Source organism: Xenopus laevis, chromosome 2L (genome assembly GCF_017654675.1).
Source record: "Xenopus laevis strain J_2021 chromosome 2L, Xenopus_laevis_v10.1, whole genome shotgun sequence".
In the NCBI taxonomy this organism is placed as follows: Eukaryota; Metazoa; Chordata; class Amphibia; order Anura; family Pipidae; genus Xenopus; species Xenopus laevis.
This window is the reverse complement of record NC_054373.1, coordinates 10,187,124-10,213,456: the sequence shown is the minus strand read 5'-3', so window position 1 is coordinate 10,213,456 and position 26,333 is coordinate 10,187,124. Positions and strand designations below refer to the sequence as shown.

General features: G+C 41.9%; 1 protein-coding gene across 2 annotated transcripts; it reads left to right on the top strand.

Moving 5' to 3' along the window:
- Positions 1 to 289: 289 nt before the first annotated feature.
- mx1.L (MX dynamin-like GTPase 1 L homeolog) lies at positions 290 to 25,092 on the top strand. Of its 2 annotated transcripts, XM_018244732.2 has the most exons (14): positions 290 to 393; positions 578 to 690; positions 836 to 1,031; positions 2,025 to 2,162; positions 2,903 to 3,057; positions 3,835 to 3,973; positions 11,891 to 12,089; positions 12,703 to 12,781; positions 13,897 to 14,019; positions 14,640 to 14,781; positions 18,331 to 18,489; positions 20,103 to 20,179; positions 22,623 to 22,865; positions 24,269 to 25,092. In XM_018244732.2, the coding sequence occupies exons 3-14, from the start codon at positions 842 to 844 to the stop codon at positions 24,497 to 24,499; spliced, it is 1,875 nt and encodes a 624-aa protein (XP_018100221.1). In that variant the 5' UTR covers positions 290 to 393; positions 578 to 690; positions 836 to 841; the 3' UTR covers positions 24,500 to 25,092.
- Positions 25,093 to 26,333: the final 1,241 nt, after the last annotated feature.

The following is a 26,333-nucleotide window of genomic DNA, read 5'->3' as shown; positions in this document are numbered from 1 at the left end:
CTGTACAGACTATGAGCAAACTTAGGGGACGGTTCCTGCTGAATTTTGCTTAGTACAGGGGAATATCTATGCTGCCATAGTTTTATGGGATCTCTCTGTACAGACTATGAGCAAACTTAGGGGACGGTTCCTGCTGAATTTTGCTTAGTACAGGGGAATATCTATGCTGCCATAGTTTTATGGAATCTCTCTGTACAGACTATGAGCAAACTTAGGGACTGCTCCTGTTGAATTGTGGTTAGTACAGGGGAATATCTATGCTGCCATAATTTTATGGGATCTCTCTGTACAGACTATGAGCAAACTGAGGGGGCTGCTCCTGCTGAATTGTGCTGAGTACAGAATTATTAAAGAAGAAGAATTAAAGGATAAGTTGACCTTTTCAAACTTACGGTATGTTATAGACTGGTTTCCTATTTCCTACTTTGTATGGTTTTCATACAAGTTCGTTTCCTATTCGCTTTCTGGGCTGCAACTAACAATGCTGTCTGGTTTTTCTGGGAGGGGACATTGACCCCAGCAATCAAAACTTAAAATGACCGAGAGGAGTTTGATGATTTGTCACTTTGGTTGACAGATGTCAGTCGACAACATCAGATCATCCCAAGGCTGGAACTCTGAAGTGAAAAAAAAAAAAAGAGAGTGTTGCAGGAGGTGATTAAGAGTCCAATAGACGCCGGTACCAAGAAGGTAAATCTAAATACAAAACTCTTGAAAATAAGAATATCGACTTTAAAGGGGAACTATTCTTTTTCAGATAGTAGGCCCCCTACTCAATCAGACCAAGGTGGCTGCTTAATTGTCTCATATCCATCCAATATCTTTTGTTCTACAGCAGAAGATGGAGAACATTATGAGCAGCCAGTACGAGGAGAAGATCCGCCCGTGCATTGACCTCATCGACTCTCTCAGAGCACTGGGGGTGGACAAGGACCTGGGCCTCCCATCTATTGCGGTCATTGGGGACCAGAGTTCTGGGAAAAGCTCAGTCCTGGAGGCGCTGTCTGGAGTGACCCTTCCTAGGGGCAGTGGTGAGATTTGCACTTTTATTATAAAGAGATATTGGCATTCAGCAGCAGGAAGTCTGAATACGTCTACATTTACATTTTGCCTGCATACTCTTACTTCTTTAAAATACACAGTACAGACAATGTATGTATATGCGAATTTATCTTTAGATGCATGCTGCAGACTACACTGATGCCCATGCAGCATGCATCTAATTGAATTGCTGCATGTGAACTTGATTAAACTGGCAGTTTAGATGAAGCAAAACATATATTTGTGGGAACCTCCGGCCAGGGCTTGATGAAGGCTGCACCTTCCCCTGTAGTTACACCCCTAAGGAAACAGATACAGTCAGATTTGTTTAGTCCTTTATATGTGTGTATCTAACAACAGGGGCTCTCAGCTGTTTATTGAAACTGGTTTAGCAACCACATAACCCATGCAGCCTTTTATTGCCAGCACCAACCGCTTATACCCCTTTGTTCTTTCTCAAAAGATTGCATTCCTATGTGATTTAATGAGCCTTTATTGGTACATGATACAATAGTTCTGCTGAAAAGGGGTGTGTAGTAACCGGAGACATCTTAGGGCAGAGACACGCTGCGATTCGGGGAGATTAGTCGCCCGGCGACATGGCACTCGGATCACTTCGTTTTCCGAAGTCGCCCGAGGTTGTCTTACGAGGAAACTTTGGAAAATGAAGTGCTCCGAGTGTCATCCCACTGGCGATTTACATTTTAGCCAACGGGAAGGCAGTTCGGAGAGATTAGTCGCCTCGAAGAAGAGGAGATTTGTCGCTGGGCGATTAATCTCCCCAAATCTGACCGTGTGTCTCTGCCCTAAATGTCCTATACTGGAAGTACTGGTAATTAAAAGTTGGAAAGGGAAAATGAAAGGAATTGGACCAAACCGGGGAATACAGAAGGATTCCCAGATGTTTCTAATATATTGGGAAGTGGTTTGAGAACGGACTCATATAAACGTTTCCCTCTTTTAAATGTGTCCCAATCCTGCAGGCATTGTTACGCGGTGCCCACTGGAACTGAAGCTTAAAAAAGCAACAAAGTCGACAACCTGGAGTGGAAAGATTTCCTACCGTGACCATGAACTGACCATTGCAAGTGCCGCAGAGGTGGAAAATCAAGTAAAACAAGGTAAATCTGATAAAGCAGCCGACTTATCCCACTGAGATGGGAGTGGAACATTATGAGCGGCCTCTAGAGATCCCTGAGCTTAACCCACCTGACCCCTGTGGGATGAAGTGGAATGAATATGTGAGCGAGGCCCCTGATCTTTCAACATCAGTGCCCAACAACTGGAAGCAAACCCCACCAGGGCTGCGCCTGCAATGAAGGAAGAGTTGAGAACCTTGCCTCAGGTGGCAGTTAGCTGCCAGTTACCATGGGTGGTAAAAATTCGACTCTAGGATACTTTAAGAGCTGAATTTCCATTTATTAAATTGAAAATTCAGATATTCCAGTGCAGACAGTTGAATAGCTGACCTGTTGTGATGCCAAAGTTTAAGCTATAACAGCCTCTGCTCTTCTGAGAAGACTTGCTAATTGAAGTTGGATCGTTGGTGGTGGAACTCAAGAATATTTCTGGGGAAGCATTGGGACTGGAGCTCCAGAAATGTCTCTGAATCCCACCAACAACATTCCAACTTTTAGTGGCAAGTCCTCTTAGAGAAGAAGAGGCTGTTGTAGCCTTGATATCTATGGTTTGGGAATGAGCTGTTGGATAGACGAACCATGTACTTGGACATATAGTGCAGGAGAAACAGGTCAGTAGATACACACAAACAATGTGGGCTCTTTCATATGCAACAAGTTATACATAATTTTCATCCAAATATGATCACTTTCTGAGGACTTTATCTGCCTCTTTTTTTCAGCTCAGAACCTTATGGCCGGTAACGGCAAAGGAATCAGTGATGAACTGATATCGCTAGAAGTGATATCTCCAGACGTTCCGGACTTAACGTTGATTGATCTGCCTGGAATCACTAGAGTTGCACTGCCCGATCAGCCCAAAGATATTGGACAGCAGGTACGACATATAGAGGCAGACAGTTTAACGATAGTACTTGGCTTCCATTGTCCCAGGCCATCAAGTTATAATCTACCCTATCTCTCATATGCCTGCCATAGGGACATACTCTTCTCCCATGACTTCAGTAATGTTGTGTGCTCTTGAGATGAGGAGTATTGGTTGAAGTCACTGGGAGTGGTCAGAGATAAACATCCATATATGGTTTTCAATAGCCACAGCTCTTAATATTTTGATTAAAGAAATATAAAGAGAAAATAACACATGGAGGTATAGGAGCCCCTTCAGTCTTATAATGCTTATGTTTTCATTCTGGCAAAAACCAGAAAAACAGCCAATCAGCAGTTGGCATATGAAAGTAAACATTTGATTGGCGCTATGGATAAGCGTCTGGCCACACGAGCAGATTCAGGGAGATTAGTTGCCCCATCGACAAATCTCCTCTTCTTTGGGGTGACAATCTCTCCGAACTGTCTTCCCCGAGCCCTCCGCCGGCTAAAATGGAAATCGTCTGCGACAATGCACACGCGGCACTTCATTTTCTGAAGTGGCCTGAAGTTTCCTCGTGAGGCAACTTCATGCGACTTCGGGAAACAAAGCAATCCGAGGGCCATCCTGCCTGCGATTACGATTCTAGCCGGCAGGGAGGCAGTTCGGGGAGATTAGTCACCTGAAGAAGAATCGGTTTGTCGATGGGTATGAAACAAGTGAATGGGTTGAGGGAATATGACCACTTGAAAAATATCAATAACTTACTAGGGTACAAATGTTTCATAGATCAAGAAAATGATCAGAAAATACATCCAGAGGCAGGAGACCATTAATCTGGTTGTGGTTCCCAGTAATGTGGATATAGCAACAACTGAGGCCCTGGAAATGGCCCGGGAGGTGGATCCTAATGGGGAAAGGACTTTAGGTAAGTGGTAAAATTTCAATGGGGTCGATAACCAAAAGCACCACCAGGGCTCCCCATATGGTCAATTGTAGGTTTTGAAGCTGAACATTTACTCACCTACATTTGACCCAATATCTTGAATGGGACAAGCGTGAGCTCTTTTTAAGTGCTAAATCCATTCAAGTCAATGGGAGTAGTGGCAGGCTTTTACTTTTTGTGTGTGGAGTGCATAGAAAGAACTGTTATCGTAAGTCTCAATAATAAGGCACAGACGCTGTCCTGCTTAAAGGACCAATAACATAAAACTTCCCTTATAAAAAACTTGTTTGCACACAACAACAAAAAAAAATGAAAAAAAAAAACCCCCACCAAGACTCACTAAGAAACAACCCACCAACACTCTGCCCAACACTCCTCCCCAGAAGCCATTTATTGAGCGTTATTTTGAACATATTCATATTATCTTGACAAAATGATAATAGTCTCTAGGAAGGGAGTGTGACCGTGGGATAGCAGGTATAGTAGTGACAGATGGTGCCTATAGTAACAGTGGATAATAGTCTCTGGGAAGGGAGTGTGACTGTGGGATAGCAGGTATAGTAGTGACAGATGGTGCCTATAGTAACAGTGGATAATAGTCTCTGGGAAGGGAGTGTGACTGTGGGATAGCAGGTATAGTAGGGAGAGATGGTGCCTATAGTAACAGTGGATAATAGTCTCTGGGAAGGGAGTGTGACTGTGGGATAGCAGGTATAGTAGTGACAGATGGTGCCTATAGTAACAGTGGATAATAGTATCTGGGAAGGGAGTGTGACTGTGAGATAGCAGGTATAGTAGGGAGAGATGGTGCCTATAGTAACAGTGGATAATAGTCTCTGGGAAGGGAGTGTGACTGTGGGATAGCAGGTATAGTAGGGAGAGATGGTGCCTATAGTAACAGTGGATAATAGTCTCTGGGAAGGGAGTGTGACTGTGGGATAGCAGGAATAGTAGGGAGAGATGGTGCCTATAGTAACAGTGGATAATAGTCTCTGGGAAGGGAGTGTGACTGTGGAATAACAGGTATAGAAGGGAGAGATGGTGCCTATAGTAACAGTGGATAATAGTCTCTGGGAAGGGAGTGTGACTGTGGAATAACAGGTATAGTAGGGAGAGATGGTGCCTATAGTAACAGTGGGATAATAGTCTCTGGGAAGGGAGTGTGACTGAGGGATAGCAGGTATAGTAGGGAGAGATGGTGCCTATAGTAACAGTGGATAATGTCTCTGGGAAGGGAGTGTGACTGTGGGATAGCAGGTATAGTAGGGAGAGATGGAGTCTATAGTAACAGTGGGATAATAGTCTCTGGAAGGGAGTGTGACTGTGGGATAGCAGGTATAGTAGGGAGAGATGGAGTCTTATAGTAACAGTGGGATAATAGTCTCTGGGAAGGGAGTGTGACTGTGGGATAGCAGGTATAGTAGGGAGAGATGGTGCCTATAGTAACAGTGGATAATAGTCTCTGGGAAGGGAGTGTGACTGTGGGATAGCAGGTATAGTAGGGAGAGATGGTGTCTATAGTAACAGTGGATAATAGTCTCTGGGAAGGGAGTGTGACTGTGGGATAGCAGGTATAGTAGGGAGAGATGGTGTCTATAGTAACAGTGGGATAATAGTCTCTGGGAAGGGAGTGTGACTGTGGGATAGCAGGTATAGTAGGGAGAGATGGTGCCTATAGTAACAGTGTATAATAGTCTCTGGGAAGGGAGTGTGACTGTGGGATAGCAGGTATAGTAGGGAGAGATGGTGTCCTATAGTAACAGTGGATAATAGTCTCTGGGAAGGGAGTGTGACTGTGGATAGCAGGTATAGTAGGGAGAATGGTGTCCTATAGTAACAGTGGATAATAGTCTCTGGGAAGGGAGTGTGACTGTGGGATAGCAGGTATAGTAGGGAGAGATGGTGTCTATAGTAACAGTGGGATAATAGTCTCTGGGAAGGGAGTGTGACTGTGGGATAGCAGTTATAGTAGGGAGAGATGGTGCCTATAGTAACAGTGTATAATAGTCTCTGGGAAGGGAGTGTGACTGTGGGATAGCAGGTATAGTAGGGAGAGATGGTGTCTATAGTAACAGTGGATAATAGTCTCTGGGAAGGGAGTGTGACTGCTGGATAGCAGGTATAGTAGGGAGAGATGGTGTCTATAGTAACAGTGGGATAATAGTCTCTGGGAAGGGATTGTGACTGTGGGATAGCAGGTATAGTAGGGAGAGATGGTGTCTATAGTAACAGTGGATAATAGTCTCTGGGAAGGGAGTGTGACTGTGGGATAGCAGGTATAGTAGGGAGAGATGGTGTCTATAGTAACAGTGGATAATAGTCTCTGGGAAGGGAGTGTGACTGTGGGATAGCAGGTATAGTAGGGAGAGATGGTGTCTATAGTAACAGTGGGATAATAGTCTCTGGGAAGGGAGTGTGACTGTGGATAGCAGGTATAGTAGGGAGAGATGGTGTCTATAGTAACAGTGGATAATAGTCTCTGGGAAGGGAGTGTGACTGTGGGATAGCAGGTATAGTAGGGAGAGATGGTGTCTATAGTAACAGTGGGATAATAGTCTCTGGGAAGGGAGTGTGACTGTGGGATAGCAGGTATAGTAGGGAGAGATGGTGCCTATAGTAACAGTGTATAATAGTCTCTGGGAAGGGAGTGTGACTGTGGGATAGCAGGTATAGTAGGGAGAGATGGTGCCTATAGTAACAGTGGATAATAGTCTCTGGGAAGGGAGTGTGACTGTGGGATAGCAGGTATAGTAGGGAGAGATGGTGCCTATAGTAACAGTGGGATAATAGTCTCTGGGAAGGGATTGTGACTGTGGGATAGCAGGTATAAGTAGGGAGAGATGGTGTCTATAGTAACAGTGGATAATAGTCTCTGGGAAGGGAGTGTGACTGTGGGATAGCAGGTATAGTAGGGAGAGATGGTGTCTATAGTAACAGTGGATAATAGTCTCTGGGAAGGGGAGTGTGACTGTGGGATAGCAGGTATAGTAGGGAGAGATGGTGTCTATAGTAACAGTGGGATAATAGTCTCTGGGAAGGGAGTGTGACTGTGGGATAGCAGGTATAGTAGGGAGAGATGGTGTCTATAGTAACAGTGGATAATAGTCTCTGGGAAGGGAGTGTGACTGTGGGATAGCAGGTATAGTAGGGAGAGATGGTGTCTATAGTAACAGTGGGATAATAGTCTCTGGGAAGGGAGTGTGACTGTGGGGATAGCAGGTATAGTAGGGAGAGATGGTGCCTATAGTAACAGTGTATAATAGTCTCTGGGAAGGGAGTGTGACTGTGGGATAGCAGGTATAGTAGGGAGAGATGGTGCCTATAGTAACAGTGGATAATAGTCTCTGGGAAGGGAGTGTGACTGTGGGATAGCAGGTATAGTAGGGAGAGATGGTGTCCTATAGTAACAGTGGATAATAGTCTCTGGGAAGGGAGTGTGACTGTGGGATAGCAGGTATAGTAGGGAGAGATGGTGTCTATAGTAACAGTGGGATAATAGTCTCTGGGAAGGGAGTGTGACTGTGGGATAGCAGTTATAGTAGGGAGAGATGGTGCTATAGTAACAGTGGATAATAGTCTCTGGGAAGGGAGTGTGACTGTGGGATAGCAGGTATAGTAGGGAGAGATGGTGTCTATAGTAACAGTGGATAATAGTCTCTGGGAAGGGAGTGTGACTGTGGGATAGCAGGTATAGTAGGGAGAGATGGTGTCTATAGTAACAGTGGATAATAGTCTCTGGGAAGGGATTGTGACTGTGGGATAGCAGGTATAGTAGGGAGAGATGGTGTCTATAGTAACAGTGGATAATAGTCTCTGGAAGGGAGTGTGACTGTGGGATAGCAGGTATAGTAGGGTAGAGATGGTGTCTATAGTAACAGTGGATAATAGTCTCTGGGAAGGGAGTGTGACTGTGGGATAGCAGGTATAGTAGGGAGAGATGGTGTCTATAGTAACAGTGGGATAATAGTCTCTGGGAAGGGAGTGTGACTGTGGGATAGCAGGTATAGTAGGGAGAGATGGTGCCTATAGTAAACAGTGTATAATAGTCTCTGGGAAGGGAGTGTGGACTGTGGGATAGCAGGTATAGTAGGGAGAGATGGTGCTATAGTAACAGTGGATAATAGTCTCTGGAAGGGAGTGTGACTGTGGGATAGCAGGTATAGTAGGGAGAGATGGTGCCTATAGTAACAGTGTATAATAGTCTCTGGAAGGGAGTGTGACTGTGGGATAGCAGGTATAGTAGGGAGAGATGGTGTCTATAGTAACAGTGGATAATAGTCTCTGGGAAGGGATTGTGACTGTGGGATAGCAGGTATAGTAGGGAGAGATGGTGTCTATAGTAACAGTGGATAATAGTCTCTGGGAAGGGAGTGTGACTGTGGGATAGCAGGTATAGTAGGGAGAGATGGTGTCTATAGTAACAGTGGATAATAGTCTCTGGGAAGGGAGTGTGACTGTGGGATAGCAGGTATAGTAGGGAGAGATGGTGTCTATAGTAACAGTGGGATAATAGTCTCTGGGAAGGGAGTGTGACTGTGGGATAGCAGGTATAGTAGGGAGAGATGGTGTCTATAGTAACAGTGGATAATAGTCTCTGGGAAGGGAGTGTGACTGTGGGATAGCAGGTATAGTAGGGAGAGATGGTGTCTATAGTAACAGTGGGATAATAGTCTCTGGGAAGGGAGTGTGACTGTGGGATAGCAGGTATAGTAGGGAGAGATGGTGCCTATAGTAACAGTGTATAATAGTCTCTGGGAAGGGAGTGTGACTGTGGGATAGCAGGTATAGTAGGGAGAGATGGTGCCTATAGTAACAGTGGATAATAGTCTCTGGGAAGGGAGTGTGACTGTGGGATAGCAGGTATAGTAGGGAGAGATGGTGTCTATAGTAACAGTGGATAATAGTCTCTGGGAAGGGAGTGTGACTGTGGGATAGCAGGTATAGTAGGGAGAGATGGTGTCTATAGTAACAGTGGGATAATAGTCTCTGGGAAGGGAGTGTGACTGTGGGATAGCAGTTATAGTAGGGAGAGATGGTGCCTATAGTAACAGTGTATAATAGTCTCTGGGAAGGGAGTGTGACTGTGGGATAGCAGGTATAGTAGGGAGAGATGGTGTCTATAGTAACAGTGGATAATAGTCTCTGGGAAGGGAGTGTGACTGCGGGATAGCAGGTATAGTAGGGAGAGATGGTGTCTATAGTAACAGTGGGATAATAGTCTCTGGGAAGGGATTGTGACTGTGGGATAGCAGGTATAGTAGGGAGAGATGGTGTCTATAGTAACAGTGGATAATAGTCTCTGGGAAGGGAGTGTGACTGTGGGATAGCAGGTATAGTAGGGAGAGATGGTGTCTATAGTAACAGTGGATAATAGTCTCTGGGAAGGGAGTGTGACTGTGGGATAGCAGGTATAGTAGGGAGAGATGGTGTCTATAGTAACAGTGGGATAATAGTCTCTGGGAAGGGAGTGTGACTGTGGGATAGCAGTTATAGTAGGGAGAGATGGTGCCTATAGTAACAGTGTATAATAGTCTCTGGGAAGGGAGTGTGACTGTGGGATAGCAGGTATAGTAGGGAGAGATGGTGTCTATAGTAACAGTGGATAATAGTCTCTGGGAAGGGAGTGTGACTGCGGGATAGCAGGTATAGTAGGGAGAGATGGTGTCTATAGTAACAGTGGGATAATAGTCTCTGGGAAGGGATTGTGACTGTGGGATAGCAGGTATAGTAGGGAGAGATGGTGTCTATAGTAACAGTGGATAATAGTCTCTGGGAAGGGAGTGTGACTGTGGGATAGCAGGTATAGTAGGGAGAGATGGTGTCTATAGTAACAGTGGATAATAGTCTCTGGGAAGGGAGTGTGACTGTGGGATAGCAGGTATAGTAGGGAGAGATGGTGTCTATAGTAACAGTGGGATAATAGTCTCTGGGAAGGGAGTGTGACTGTGGGATAGCAGGTATAGTAGGGAGAGATGGTGTCTATAGTAACAGTGGATAATAGTCTCTGGGAAGGGAGTGTGACTGTGGGATAGCAGGTATAGTAGGGAGAGATGGTGTCTATAGTAACAGTGGGATAATAGTCTCTGGGAAGGGAGTGTGACTGTGGGATAGCAGGTATAGTAGGGAGAGATGGTGCCTATAGTAACAGTGTATAATAGTCTCTGGGAAGGGAGTGTGACTGTGGGATAGCAGGTATAGTAGGGAGAGATGGTGCCTATAGTAACAGTGGATAATAGTCTCTGGGAAGGGAGTGTGACTGTGGGATAGCAGGTATAGTAGGGAGAGATGGTGTCTATAGTAGCAGTGGATAATAGTCTCTGGGAAGGAGTGTGACTGTGGGATAGCAGGTATAGTAGGGAGAGATGGTGTCTATAGTAACAGTGGGATAATAGTCTCTGGGAAGGGAGTGTGACTGTGGGATAGCAGTTATAGTAGGGAGAGATGGTGCCTATAGTAACAGTGTATAATAGTCTCTGGGAAGGGAGTGTGACTGTGGGATAGCAGGTATAGTAGGGAGAGATGGTGTCTATAGTAACAGTGGATAATAGTCTCTGGGAAGGGAGTGTGACTGCGGGATAGCAGGTATAGTAGGGAGAGATGGTGTCTATAGTAACAGTGGGATAATAGTCTCTGGGAAGGGATTGTGACTGTGGGATAGCAGGTATAGTAGGGAGAGATGGTGTCTATAGTAACAGTGGATAATAGTCTCTGGGAAGGGAGTGTGACTGTGGGATAGCAGGTATAGTAGGGAGAGATGGTGTCTATAGTAACAGTGGATAATAGTCTCTGGGAAGGGAGTGTGACTGTGGGATAGCAGGTATAGTAGGGAGAGATGGTGTCTATAGTAACAGTGGGATAATAGTCTCTGGGAAGGGAGTGTGACTGTGGGATAGCAGTTATAGTAGGGAGAGATGGTGCCTATAGTAACAGTGTATAATAGTCTCTGGGAAGGGAGTGTGACTGTGGGATAGCAGGTATAGTAGGGAGAGATGGTGTCTATAGTAACAGTGGATAATAGTCTCTGGGAAGGGAGTGTGACTGCGGGATAGCAGGTATAGTAGGGAGAGATGGTGTCTATAGTAACAGTGGATAATAGTCTCTGGGAAGGGAGTGTGACTGTGGGATAGCAGGTATAGTAGGGAGAGATGGTGTCTATAGTAACAGTGGATAATAGTCTCTGGGAAGGGAGTGTGACTGTGGGATAGCAGGTATAGTAGGGAGAGATGGTGTCTATAGTAACAGTGGATAATAGTCTCTGGGAAGGGAGTGTGACTGTGGGATAGCAGGTATAGTAGGGAGAGATGGTGCCTATAGTAACAGTGGGATAATAATCTCTGGGAAGGGAGTGTGACTGGGATAGCAGGTATAGTAGGGAGAGATGGTGTCTATAGTAACAGTGGATAATAATCTCTGGGAAGGGAGTGTGACTGTGGGATAGCAGGTATAGTAGGGAGAGATGATGCCTATAGTAACAGTGGATAATAGTCTCTGGGAAGGGAGTGTGACTGTGGGATAGCAGGTATAGCAGGGAGAGATGGTGCCTATAGTAACAGTGGATAATAGTCTCTGGGAAGGGAGTGTGACTGTGGGATAGCAGGTATAGTAGGGAGAGATGGTGCCTATAGTAACAGCGGTGAAGGAAGAGCAGGTATAGTAGGGCATGAAGGCAACTGTGTAGAATTTGTTTGTGAAGTTTTTTAAAACACTTTGTGTGCAGAGTGGTTGTGGGGACCAGGTAAGTACTAAATGACAACTTGGTCTGTGTGTAGATTTCATACTAGCGAGCAGAGCTATGAGGGACCCTTGGATGAAGGCATCAGTGTTATTGATACACAACACCCAGCAACATCTGTCATTTGGATTTTGCCGTGTGATTTTCAATTTTCGTTCTGTTGACAGGGATTTTAACAAAGCCAGACTTGGTTGACAGAGGAGCAGAGTCAGATGTTGTCAGCGTTGTTCGAAATCTTGTTTACTCCCTCCAAAAAGGCTACATGATTGTGAAATGCCGCGGGCAGCTGGAGATACAGGAGAATCTTTCGCTGAAGGAAGCTTTGGATAATGAACAGAATTTCTTTAAAGAGCACGAACACTTCAGGTAAAGTGAGCCCTTGGGACCGATATTTTATAGCCTGAGCCATCACAAGGGCATCTAAGACTTCTTACATCTAATACATCTAATACGTTTATCATTTGGCTCCTGACCATACGGTATATTAGATAACCGGCTCACTTTATGGAAACAGCTGGATCACAATGCACTAGAGAAAGGCTTTGGATGATCATAGACAAGGCTGTAACTAGACATTCTGATAAGTATTGAGTTTTAGGAAAGACTGGCTGTGTATTTATACATTAAACCCTTAATATTGCCATTAGCAAGCAACAAAGTAAAATGATTGTGACTTTACTGACCTCAATTTAGCTGATAAAAGTGTATTGCCATCGAGCAGTCACAAGGCATAACTTGAGTTTGGGGGTCCCTCCTGCAGACTAACACGGGGGGCTCCACCTCAGAGGAATAATGAAGCACATAGTAACTGGTAGATGTATTGTATACCTTGCAGAACATAATAGAGAAATAAATTATCTGGTGCATAGATCTGATTCACTCCACTTTTGTAAGTGTGAGTCCAGCATTTCAGACTCCCTGCTGGGTCAGAGATCATTCCTCAGATCTGGCAATAAATATTTGACTTTTTTTCTTTTAGCGTTCTTCTGGAGGAAGGGAATGCTACAATTGCTTGCTTGGCAGAGAAGCTCACCAACGAGCTTGTAGATCATATTGTTGTAAGTTTACTAACCAAATCAATGTACTGGATTTACTCTAATAGTATTTCTCATAACTGGTTAGAGAACAAATTGCACCCACTAGATGGCAGCAGCTAATATAGCTTCTTCATAAAGCCGATCTACCTCCCATACATAAGTATAACTACTGCAACTTCTACATAGAGCCTACTCCCCACACTTCGTCATATCTAGTGCTACTTATACATAAACTTTATATATGCCGCATGCATGGCTACAAATATTGCAGCTTCTATATAGAGCTCATCTACCCCCCCCCCCCATACATGGCTATATCTACTTCTATATATAGCCCATCTCTGCCCCATACATGGCTATACCTACTGCTTCTTCAGTATAGAGCTTGTCTACTCCCCATACATGGCCAAATGTATTGATACTTCTCTATAGAGCCTATCTACTTCCCATACATGGTTATATCTATTGCTACATCTATATAGACTCTATCTACTTCCCATACATGGTTATATCTATTGCTACATCTATATAGAGACTATCTAGTCCCCATACATGGCCATATGTATTGATACTTCTCTATAGAGCTTATCTACTTCCCATACATGGTTATATCTATTGCTACATCTATATAGAGACTATCTACTCCCCATACATGGCTATATCTATTGCTATATCTATATAGACTCTATCTACTCCCCATGCATGTTTCTATCTATTGCTACATCTATATAGACTCTATCTATTCCCCATACATGGCTATATCTATTGCTATATCTATATAGACTCTATCTACTTCTAATACATGGCTATATCTATTGCTACATCTATATAGACTCTATCTACTCCCCATACATGGTTATATCTATTGCTACATCTATATAGACTCTATCTATTCCCCATACATGGTTATATCTATTGCTACATCTATATAGAGCCTACCTGAAGGCTTCAAGTTGTTCAGTAATGGTATGAAGGGGCAAATTTATGAAGAAAAAACTCAGTGTTGGTCTTTGGGGAGTCTTTTCTCTATTCTTCTTCTTTTTCAAATACATTCATATTTGTACTGTTTATATCAGTACTTGATGCAGAGTCTAGTCCAGTGTACCTCTGATATTGCTTTTTTTTTTATCACACAGAAAACTCTGCCAGCACTGGATACCCAAATCAGAAAAAAACTCAATGAAGCGGAGGAAAAACTGAGAAACCTGGGCACCAGCGTCCCTGACTCGGAAACAGAGAAGCTGAGGTTTCTTATAGATGTAAGTCTAATGTATATTGGTAGGTTATTACCTTGAACATTGATCAATGACCAGAGTATGATGTAAAGATCACTATGGGGAAAGGGAAAATCAGGGATCTCTCTCACATAGGCTTTATCAGCATTTATATTAGGTTGCCATTTAAAGAGATGTCTAAACTAGGCATGTAAAAAATAGACAGTTGTTTTTATACAGTAAGTGGAATAGTCATAGGTTGAGAGGACTAAGAGACCATGAAACGCATCAGGCTGTGTGTCTATTTATATTTAAAGTAAACTTTCTTTTCCTCTTTGTCTAAACCGGGTTTTACACTGAGGACAACATTATAGACACAAGGTAAATCAAAGAAAGCTGTGATCAGACACCTGGAAGATACAGTATATATTCTACATAATGTCTGCAACAGAGCCTTATATGATTTATTAGCTCAGTGCAAGGAAAACTGCATATGCTCTCGGGAAGAACCTCTATATGTTCTGCCTTACAAAGAAACTGGTGCGCCATATGAGTAGATGTATTATTTATTTATCTATTGCAGGTTATTTCAGCTGTAGGGTGCCAAAGATGTTTGACCATAACAACAATTAATTGAACACTCTTGTTTTCTGTTTTTTTATCAGAAAATCACAAGGTTTGCAGGTGCAATCATAAATGCAACTCAAGGAGACGAAGAGATGACTAATGGTTCATTGAAACTGTTCACTGTGATCCGAAAACATTTCTACTTCTGGGAATCTTTTATCCAGAAACAATCCAAGAGTTGTAAGTATAGCTCTGACCCCAAATACAGGTGCACATTTGATTTTTAACCTAACAGTTAACCTGGGACATTCATAAATATCGGTGCCCCGGAGTTCGTACAATAGATACAAGGTAGAAACTATAAAGAGGGGTTGGAGCAATTCTGGAAAACTCAATAATAAAGCAAAAAATCTGTTATTGCTTAGTAAGCAACTAAAGGGATTCTGTTATTGGATATATCAGTTACTACTGCTGATGTGTTTATATTTAATTTTGAAATCTGACATGGTGCTAGACGTTTTCTCAGTTTCCCAAGTGTCCTCAGTCATGTGACTTGTGCACTCATAAACTTCAGTCACTCTTTACTGCTGTACTGCAAGTTGGAGTAATATCACCCCCTTCCTTTAGGGATCCACCATTTTTGATTCGGCCGAACCCCCGAATCCTATTCGAAAGATTCGGCCGAATACCGAACTGAATCCGAATTTGCATATGCAAATTAGAGGTGGGAAGGGGAAAACATTTTTTACTTCCTTGTTTTATGAAAAAAGTCACACGATTTCCCCCCCCGCCCTTAATTTTTATATGCAAATTAGGATTCGGATTCAGTTTGGCTGGGCAGAAGGATTCAGCCGAATCCGAATCCTGCTAAAAAAGGCTGAATCCGAAACCGGATCCTGGATTCGGTGCATCCATACCTTCCTTATGCCCCAGCAGCCTAACAACAGAACAATGTGAATGTAACCAGATAACAGTTCCCTGACACCTGCATTGCTAAAAATAAATAGATAGGGTCGATATGAGAATAGCTCTCAATAGTAAAACACCCAAGCCTGATCTCCACTCCTCCAGTTATAGTGAGTAGGAGAAACAATAGCTTATCTGAAAGCAGTTGCTTTGTGGAGTACTGGCTGTTTCTGATCAAAGATGGCTGCCTACACACCAAATAAGGTAGAATGAATTATGTGCAATGTACACAGTGTAATTTAGTGATAACAAACAAGGAAAAGTTGTGCTCACCACTCATTTTTAAAACCATTAGGCGGGGGCACAATGAGGCTGTGACCACAAAATACATATAGACAAATACATTATCAATATATTCAAGACATTGAGACATTTTGTGCATACTGCTACTGAAAAATGCCTTACCCTTTAAACAAAACAGGGATTGTTTGTCCATATATTGCAATATATTTAAGCTGGCCAACTACGTCAAAGTCATCCCATATCTGGCCAGTCCTACACTCAAATTGCATCTGATTCATTAAGAATTCTAATGAAGCAATAGAATTCTTAGTGAATCAGATACAAGTTGAGTGTAGGACTGGCCAGATATGGGATGACTTTGACGTAGTTGTTCAGCTTAAATAATTTAATAATAAAATAGCACCATAGAAATCATGAATCATGGAGAACTAAACCCCTTAAAATGAATACGGCTAAAAATACCATATTTTATATAGTGAACTTTTATTGCACCAGCCTAAAGTTTCAGCTTGTCAATAGCAGCAATGATCCAGGACTTCAAACTTGTCACAGGGGGTCACCATCTTGGAAAGTGTCTGTGACACTCACATGCTCAGTGGGCTCTGATTGGCTGTTGAGAAGCTAAGCTTAGGGCTCGTCACTAATTATCCAGCAGAAACTGAGCTTCCCTGGCTGTAATAGAAGCTGATGCTACAGGTTTGCTGATTATTAAATTCTGATGCTAATTGCACTGGTTTCTGTGCTGCCAAGTAGTAATTATCTGTATTAATTACTAATCAGCCTTATATTGTGACATTTCTATTCTATGTGTACTGGATATTGTGAGTGGCTCCCTAAGCTCAGTAAGTGACAGCAGCACAGAGCATGTGCAGTGAATCAGCAGAAAAGATGATGGGGAGCTACTGGGGCATCTTTGGAGACACAGATCTTTACTGCTAAAGGGCTGTGGTTGCCTTGGGCTGGTACAGAAACACAAAACATAATGTACAACATTTCCTACTTCTTTAGTTAAGCTTTAGTTCTCCTTTAAACCACAAACAAAAATAATAAAATAAAGTCAAGACTATGATACTCACTCACAGTGCCGAAGCTTCAATACGATACAACAGCCAGTGGTACTTTAACAGGTGCAACACACAGTATCATAATGTATCATAACTGTAGATTATGTAGATTCTAGTGTTGCTGGAGGCTCAGGGGGGAACTGATTGATGCTTTCAAAATCTGGGTAAGCTTCCAGTCAAGGACCCCAATACTGTGATACAGGTACTGGACCTGTTATCCACAATGCTCGGGATATGGGGCTTTCCGGATAATGGATCTTTCCGTAATTTGGATCTTCATACCTTAAGTCTACTAGAAAATCATATAAACATTAAATAAACCCAATAGGCTGGTTTTGCTTCCAATAAGGATTAATTATATCTTAGTTGGGATCAAGTACAAGCGACTGTTTTATTATTACTGAGAAAAAGCAAATAATTTTTTTAGAAGTTGGATTATTTGATTATAATGGAGTCTATGGGAGACTGCCTTTCCGTAATTCGGAGCTTTCTGGATAACGAGTTTCTGCATAACGGATCCGATACCTGTATATAATAAATACAGTTATAGGACCTGTTATCCAGAATGCTCAGGACCTGGAGTTTTCCAGATAACCAATCTTTCTGTAATTTTGAACTTCATACATTAAGTCTACTAAAAAAGCATGTAAAAATTAATGGGATTGTTCATCTTTGTGTAAATCGAGTAAATGTTTAGTTTAATGTAGAGGGTGATATTCTGAAACAATTTAAAGTTGGTTTATAATTTTTTATTATTTGTGTTATTTAGTGTTTTATTCAGCAGCTCTCCAACTTGCAGTTTCAGCAATCTGGTTGCTAGGGTCCAAATTAACCTAGCAACCATGCATTGATTTTAAAAAAGACTGGAATATGAATAGGAGAGGCCTGAATAGAAACATCAGTAATGACAAGCAGCCATAACAATAAATGTGTAGCCTTATAGAGCATTTGTTTTTTAGATGGGGTCAGTGACCCCCATTTGAAAGATGGAAAGAGGCAGAAGAAGAAGGCAAAAAATTAAAAACTTAAAAAAATAAATCATGAAAACCAATTGACCATTCTAGAACAATAAAAGTTAAGTTAAAGGTGAACTACCCACTAAAATAAACCCAATAGGCAACAAGGATTAATTATAATTTAGTTGGGATCAAGTACAAGGCACCGTTTTTTTTAATTTCTTCATTTTTAAGAATTTGGTTTATTTGGATAAAATCGAGTCTATGAGAGACGGCCTTTCCATAATTCAGAGCTTGCTGGATAACATAACTGTATTTGCATGGGAAGGGGAATTCTTTAAAGATTGGGGAGGTTCCTTCTGATGGGTGCAGGGGAAGGGTCTATCCCATTGAGTAGTAACATACAGTTTGTCTAGGTAAAGATATTTCCTTCATCTGCATGGATTTGTTCAAGAAGAGCTGGATGGCCATAGGTCACAGTCTCCAGAGACCCAAACTTGTCACAATCTCGCTCTATAATTTTGCAAGGACCTTATAAGACCTAATTCTTATCATTTCAGTTCAAGACAAATCAAAGGATGACATTTCCGAGTTTGAGAATAAATATCGCGGTCGGGAGCTTCCTGGATTTATCAGCTTCAAAGTGTTTGAGAATATTGCAAGAGGGCAAATCCGTTGCCTTGAGGAGCCGGCTATGGAGAAGCTGAAAGAGGTCACTGGTAAGGAAATGTCACCAAATGAAATGGTTACAGATTATGTTACAGATATTGACTTGTTGTAAATTATATATGGAAATATGGATTTTGTATGTATTCACCCCTGTAATGTGATGGGAAAAATATCAACTGTCTTTACAGGGATCAAATTGGGGTGACTGAGACCTCAAAGAGCAATAGGCAAAGTTGATAGTGGAAACTTCATATTTGATATACCCAACTTTCTGAACATTAAACACTTTTATTTTTTACTCCCATCAGAGGACATAATGTTATGTTGTATACAGTGAAACCTCAATATCCAGTCCCCTGATTTTAAGTTTTCCTGCATTTTACATTTTTTATTTGTGGTCCCACCAATTTATAATGCATTTCATTGGGTGAATTTACCTGATTTTAAGTAATGTTTTCCCGGATTTTACATCTAAATTTTGTCCTGATGTTGCCAAAAACTGCTTTTTTCCTCTATGAATATTATTATTTGTGAAATAAAGAGCACTAACCAGATGTACCGTATATACTCGAGTATAAGCCGACCCGAGTATAAGCCAAGGTACCTAATTTTACCTACGAAATCTGGGAAAACGTATTGACTCGAGTATAAGCCTAGACACAACTACAGCCCTGTCTCCCAGCAGCGCACATTCCGCCAAAGCGACCACCCAGCGATCAACCAGACTTCTTTGCAAAGTTGATGGTGACAGGGAATTGCCAAACGGATTACTGTGTGCATTGTCCCACTGTCCCGCTACCATGTCCAGAGGGTGCTGTGTGATATTGCCATCACTGTTAATCTTTCGTATAACCAACAGAAGGCGTTGTGTGATATTGCCATCACTGTTAATCCTTCATATAACCAACAGGGGGCGCTGTGTGATATTGCCATCACTGTTATTCTTTCATATAACCAACAGAGGGTGCATTGTTATTCTTTCATATAACCAACAGAGGGTGCTGTGTGATTCTGCAGTCACTGTTATTCTTTCATATAACCAACAGAGGGCGCTGTGTGATATTGCAGTCACTGTTATTCTTTCATATAACCAACAGAGGGCGCTGTGTGATATTGCAGTCTCTCCTCAAGCAAACTGTTGCTATAGGAATGATTAAAAGTGACTGCAATCTCAGCTACTGCCCACTGACTCTAGTATAAGCTGAGGCAGACTTTTTCAGCACATTTTGGATACTGAAAAACTCAGCTTATACTCGAGTATATATATTGTTCCATGGTTCTGTAAATGGTCAATTGCAATGAGTCTGGCCCTTATACAGTCCTGCGCCAATCACTTATTGCTTTAGGTTGTGTATGTGACTTGCACATGCCCCCCATAGTGTAACATTAACACTGCAATGCTTAAAGGAGAAGGAAAGTCATTTGACACTTGGGTTGCCAAATGTTAGGCACCCCCAAGTGATTGTATTTACTTACCTGAAACCCAGGACCGGTGCTCCTATCAGCAGAAAAATGCACCGGCCCGGGGTTATACCAGTGAGCACCACGGAGAGATCCTCTTCCAGCTTTTTATTTCCTGGTCCCCATAAAAAATGTAAAATGGGGGTTCTACTATATTTATATTGGATTCTTGCACATTCTAATTCTTTCTTTTACTCTCTAGAAATTGTCAAGGCACATTTCAATCAGATTGCAATGAAGCATTTTTTGGCATTTCCCAACCTGTACAGAGGTGCAAAGGTAGGAATGACTATATTGATTATAAAGTGATAACAGGGCAAAACTAGGATTGAGGGTAGACACAAGTAGCACCCACCCTTATTTCCTGCAATGCTTCCAGCAAATCATCAAATGTGCATGAAAAAATCCATAATGGGTATTGACATTTAAAAGGTAATGAACAGGAATGGGATCCGTTAACCGGAAACTCATAATCTAGAAAGCTCTGAATTACGGGAAGGCCATCTCCCATAGCCTCCATTTTATCTAAATAATTCAAATGTTTAAAAATGATTTCCTTTTTCTCTGTAATAATAAAACAGTAGCTTGTACTTGATCCCAACTAAGATATAATTAATCCTTATTGGAAGCAAAACCAGCCTACTGGGGTTATTTAATGTTTACATGATTTTTTTAGTAGACTTAAGGTACAAGATCTAAATTACAGAAAGAACTGTTATCCGGAAAACCCCAAGCATTCTGGAAAACAGCTCCCATACCTGTGTGTATATATTATGTATCTCAATCAAGGGTTTTATCAATGTAGAAAGAATCTCAAGCTGCTGTGGGGGGAAGAAGTATGAGAAAGCTGGTGGAGATCCCAATTGCCAAACTTCTATGAAATATGGCAGAGCTTAAAGGGATACTGGGGGTCATTTATAAAAGTTCTGGCAGCGCATATTTATTTGCAAATGGTTGTACTGCCCATTCTTTTTTCTGAACGCTAAAATATTTCATTGCTGTGCCCTTTTATCAGAAATAAATTTTCGCAAATGGCTTGCAAATTGTTGTGCGCGAAAATAGCGTTGACGATAACTGAAATTCGCGATTTGCAAAACTATTTTGCAAATATTTTCTTCACCACCTAAGTTGTGGCATAGTTCAAACGCAGAGTGCACACATAAATAATTGCACTTTGTGCCATATTTAAAAAGTTCTTATAGACATTCACAGTGAGAAAAAAAAATAGCAATTCTGTTTGCACACTTTTATTCAGCTTTATAGATATAATAATTTGCAGGGCAAATACATTCACTGTGAGAACCAATCTGCGCTGCACAAAGTTTATAAATGAGCCACACATCAGTTAATAGTGCTGCTCCAGGAGAATTCTGCAAACAGATTTTTTTATAATTTTGAAATCTGACATGGGGCTAGACGTATTGTCAGTTTCCCATCTGCCCCCAGCCATGTGACTTGTGCTCTGATAAACTTCAGTCACTCTTTACTGCTGTACTGCAAGTTGGAGTGATATCACCCCCCTCCCTTTTCCCCCCCCAGCAGCCAAACAAAAGACCAATGGGAAGGTAACCAGATAACAGCTCCCTAGCACAAGATAACAGCTGCCTGGTAGATATAAGAACAGCACTTGAAAGCTTTATTTCTAGGAAAAGGAGAAAAGGCAACTCTTCCTGCCATAAAGGGGCTTTAGGTTGAGTTTAAGCTGTTTATATGTATTGGTTTGCGGCTAAGGGCAGAGACACACGGGTAGATTTGGGAAGATGATTAGTGGCCTGGCGACAAATCTCTTCTTCGGGGCGACTAATATCCCTGAACTGACTTCCCGCCGGCTAGAATGAAAATCGCCGGCGAGATGGCACTCAGAGCGCTTTGTTTTCTGAAGTTGCCCGAAGTTTCCTCATGAGGTAAATTTGGGGTGACTTAGGAAAACAAAGTGCTCCGTGTGCCATTCCGCCAGCGATTTTCATTCTCACCGTCTTTGATATGTAAATAGGTCCCTGGCTTTAGAAATGTAAATGAGCCGTCCGTAACAAACGCCCACAGCTAAACCACTGCCTGTATTTGTTAGTGCACATGCAGATGCTATGGGGCGGGACCAGGAACTCTGCTATATACCCAGGCCCGGATTTGCGGCAAGGCCCGGGTCTAGGGCGGCAAAAAATTAGGGGCGGCATGCCGCCCAGCCGCATTATGGGGTGGTGTGCGTCCCCATTCAATTTCAGCAGCTGCGCCAGCGTTTTTTCACCGGCGCGCTGGGAAAGGGAGGTGAGCGCTAGGACCGCGCTGCCGCCTGGTCAGACCGCGCGGCCTAGGGGCGCCCGTCATTGAAATCCGGCGCTGTATCTACCCAATCTCCACGCAATATGGCTAATCCTACCCCTTGCTTATTTAATATCCAACAAGCTGTGCAGTTTTGCCTTTCCGTTAGCCTTAGTACCCAATTGGAAAAGAGCAGACTGTACACATTATTTTTGGGGTCCATGCTGTATGAAAAGTTAAGTTCCAGGGGATTGGGGGCAGGCCGAGGAGTCTTTTTAAGCGTATTACAAATTTACCGGCAGCTACATTGCCGGTAAATTTGTAATACAGGCACCGGCCTTGGCAGGTTTTTTACAGACGAGGCCTGTAAAATACCGTCCGGGTGGCAACCCTATCTGCAAACAAAGCTGCATATTGCTTCTGCCACTATATTGTGCTTATTGGATTGTTTTTGTATCTCAAGGTTAGAATTGAGGATATCTGCCATAAACAAGTGTGGGAGGCCGAAAGAACAATTCGAACTCAGTTTAAAATGGAAAAAATTATTTATTGCCAAGACAGACTCTACAGCGGACGACTCAACGAAGTCCGAAGTGCAGATGCAAAACCAACAAATCCTATCTTTCATTCCATCCAAACACCTGCACCCACCCCAATGCAGATCTCATGTGATGAAATGCACTATCATGTACAGGCCTACTTTAAGGTGAGTCTGCCCAGCCACACCAGAGCCGAAATTCCTTCCTTCCACATCGATTAACTTTGTGTAATTTGGGATTGGTACTGATATTTCAATGGCTGTTATCCTACAGCTTGGACTTTAAAGTGGAAAGGTTTTAAAGGAAAACCAAGCCATTAAAAGCAATATAGCTAGAAGTGTTTATGCAGTATATTGTGAGCTGATCCCTAATCTCAGGTAAGTGACAGCAACATGGAGCAGTAAATCAGCAGAAAAAGAAGATGGGTAGCTACTGGGGTATTTATTTAGAGGCACAGAGCTTCCGTGCTAAAGGGCTGTGGTTCCCTTGGACTGGTACAGAGCATTTCTGCCCTATTTCTTTGTTAAGCTTTAGCTCTCCTTGCCCCATACAAGCTGATTTCGGGTATAGCTGACCAATGGCGTAACTACTGAGGGTGCAGGTGGTCTGGGCCCAGACCCCCTTTGGGTCCACCAGAGTCGCAATGACAAGGCTTATCATGGGTGACACAGCAGGGAAGTCTTTGCATGCACCCAGGCCTGGTTTCCACTAGTTACACCACTTTAGCACCAGTTTCGCATTGACCAGTAAGCCACGTGCTGTGAAACCTGATTTGCATTTTGGCCAATCAAGTGCAGTGTAAAGCTCAGTAATTCAAAAGGTCCTTATACCATCATGCTTAGTACATCGGGATACCTACACTATCATAGAGTTATATTGCTCTTTACAGGTGATAGGTAAACACATGAGGTGGTTCTGGCTGAACTACTCTCAACTATACGGAAACTTATGCTATAGTTTTATGGTAGGTTGGATATTCTGGCAGAACTGTACTCATTACAATAACTACTTGTCCTGCCAAAGCTTTAGGGTCTCTGTCTCTGTGGTTAATGAGAAAGTCATGATCCTCAGCCACATCAGCTAAAGCTCTTCTACCTTCTTGTGATGGGTTCATTATAGAGGAAGATGATAAGTAAGGTTGGGGCAAGCTGTTGATTTCTTCGGAAATGTCCTTCTATGCACATTGGCCTTCATTAGAACTACAAGCTAGAAGAGCATCATCTAGAGGTCAAAAGCTTTCATCGATGTTCATGGAGAGTAAGTCCCATTAGACAAGCAGTGTGGCCTCTTCCCGTGTTGTGAGTGTCAATGGATATATATATGGAGTAGCGATATTCTGTGCACAGTATGAGTAATTATTGGTCATTTAATTGTCAGTAAACTTCATCTATGGGACAACTTCCTACAGTTCCAGCTTTGCCTTGAGTGTGATCCACCTACAGGTGTTCCTTTATATTAGATGGTTCCAGATTCATAGCATGGCACTGGCTGTATGTGGACTTGTTAACACTTCTCTACTAATTAAAATGTTGAAGGTGACTATGAAATATTTTACTTTCTTTTTTTTTAGAGTTTAAAAGAGCGTTTATCCAACCAAATTCCGATGATCATCCAATATTACATTCTCCACGAATTTTCAGAGAAGTTACAGAATCAAATGATGCAACTGATCCAAGAAAGGGAGAAACTGAACACACTCCTTGCTGAGAAAACTGATATCACCCGAGTGAGGGACAATCTCAGCAACCGGATCGAGCGGCTTACTGCTGCCAGTCATAAGCTGGCTAAATTTCACTGTTAAATGCTGTCTTTTGATGCCTGATAAATGTATTCTCCACTAAATTATTTATATATATATATATATAAATATAAATGTTGCTTAGTGATGTCATCAGTTATAATCAGTGCCAAGTGATGTAATAACTGTTACATCACTCACTGAAATATATTTCTAAATATGATGACAGTAGAAGTTATAGTCCTAGGACTCCTGTGTGAGTTATAATATCCCTATATTTTACAGCAGGAATTCTGTTTATTAATAAAATGTGTGTGTGTTTTTTTGTTGTAAATTAATGTCAATTACTCGACCACAACATTTTGCACTCCATTAGTCATACCTAGAAGATGGATTTTTATGCCTTCAGTGCTTTATCTTTAACCCTTTAGTCTCTGGCAGACAACTTTTCCATCAGTGCTTTGAATCTTGTAGCCCATATTTCATTATGAAATGTTATAAATAGAAGTCGTCCAGTTTGAGCCCCATGTTAAGCAGGGACCTCTTAACCTCTTATGGTCTGTTATTAATATTGTGTAATCTGTAGGTTTGATGTATACGCTCTTATTATACATCTCTTCAGAATCTGTAGTAATAAACATTGATATTATATTTAATCTGTCTGAAATCTGGCTGTGTAATGTTACTCCTGTGACAAAAAAAAACCCAATACAGTTTTTACAATACAATAACAAATTACCATATTTTCAAAGTACTGCAACAGAAACAAGCATATTTTTTAACTTTGCAATCCAAACAGTAAGCTGTGGCATGTAACCCCCAAAATGTAAATATTTGAAGTTGACTCCCGTATATTTTTGGAAAGTACACAGTCTGACAAATACAAATTGGCTAAATATGTCTTTTTACTCCAAAATACCTAACTGCAATATTATGTTCAAATTATTTTTTAATGAAAATTCTAAATATCAGCTCAAATCCTGCAATTTACAGCATCCTGTCTCCATTATGTTATTAGGTACAAAGATAAAACACCCTAAATATCAATACCAGCAGTCTTCTGAATAGTTTGACACCCAATACGCATAGGAATTACCCAAGTATGTGGCACAAAAACACCCCAAATGGTTTATACAATTTCCTATAGCAAGAACACACACTTCCTGCTTTTTATGTGGTAACAAGTGAACAACCACAAGGTGTCAGTGACATCCATGTTGACATAACCTCAACTTGCGTGTGATTTACAACTGGGGCAATAACACACCTGACCCTAACCTGGTTCAGCAGTGCCCTCACCCGGCCCTAACCTGGTGCGCCCCTTCAGTTATATACCATTTATATACACTGCCTGTGTGAGCATATAAAATGGTGCACATGGAAGCTGCAGTGGGGTAGTAAAAGGTTGTGGACAGGGTGTGTGTAGGTTAAGGTTCGGGCCGCACCCTTCTGCAGCCCGAAGACAGTTTGCGAAAGTCGGCCTGAACCTGTGGGCTTCGGGCCAGCCCGCACATCCCTACCATACAGTTAGATCTGAATATTCACTAGTTTGAATAGATAGCTACTATTTCAGGTAAACCATTTTTTTCTGTAGTAGAAAATGTGGGTGCCTTTTCAAGCTTCCAAATTCAATGTAAAGACAGCGGAATAAATAATGCACTATTGGTGATTTACTATAGAAAACTGCCCCTTGATTCATTTTCAGCATAATGACTGCAGTGGGAATCTTTTACTTTATTGGCTCTTTGTAATAAAATGAGGAAATGTAATAAAAATAAATGAATAAAAATATATTTTTTGATGACAGCTAAGTATATACAGGCATGAGATCCAATATCCAGAAACCAATTATCCAGAAAGCCATCTTTCATAGATTCCATTTTAATAAAAGAATTAC

Excerpts from the sequence above, each read along its gene's own strand:
- mx1.L (XM_018244732.2), top strand. The coding sequence starts at position 842 with ATGGAGAACATTATGAGCAGCCAGTACGAGGAGAAGATCCGCCCGTGC. Across the intron at positions 1,032-2,024 it reads GACCCTTCCTAGGGGCAGTG|GCATTGTTACGCGGTGCCCA; the intron begins GTGAGATTTGCA and ends CCAATCCTGCAG. Across the intron at positions 18,490-20,102 it reads GAAGCTGAAAGAGGTCACTG|AAATTGTCAAGGCACATTTC; the intron begins GTAAGGAAATGT and ends TTTACTCTCTAG.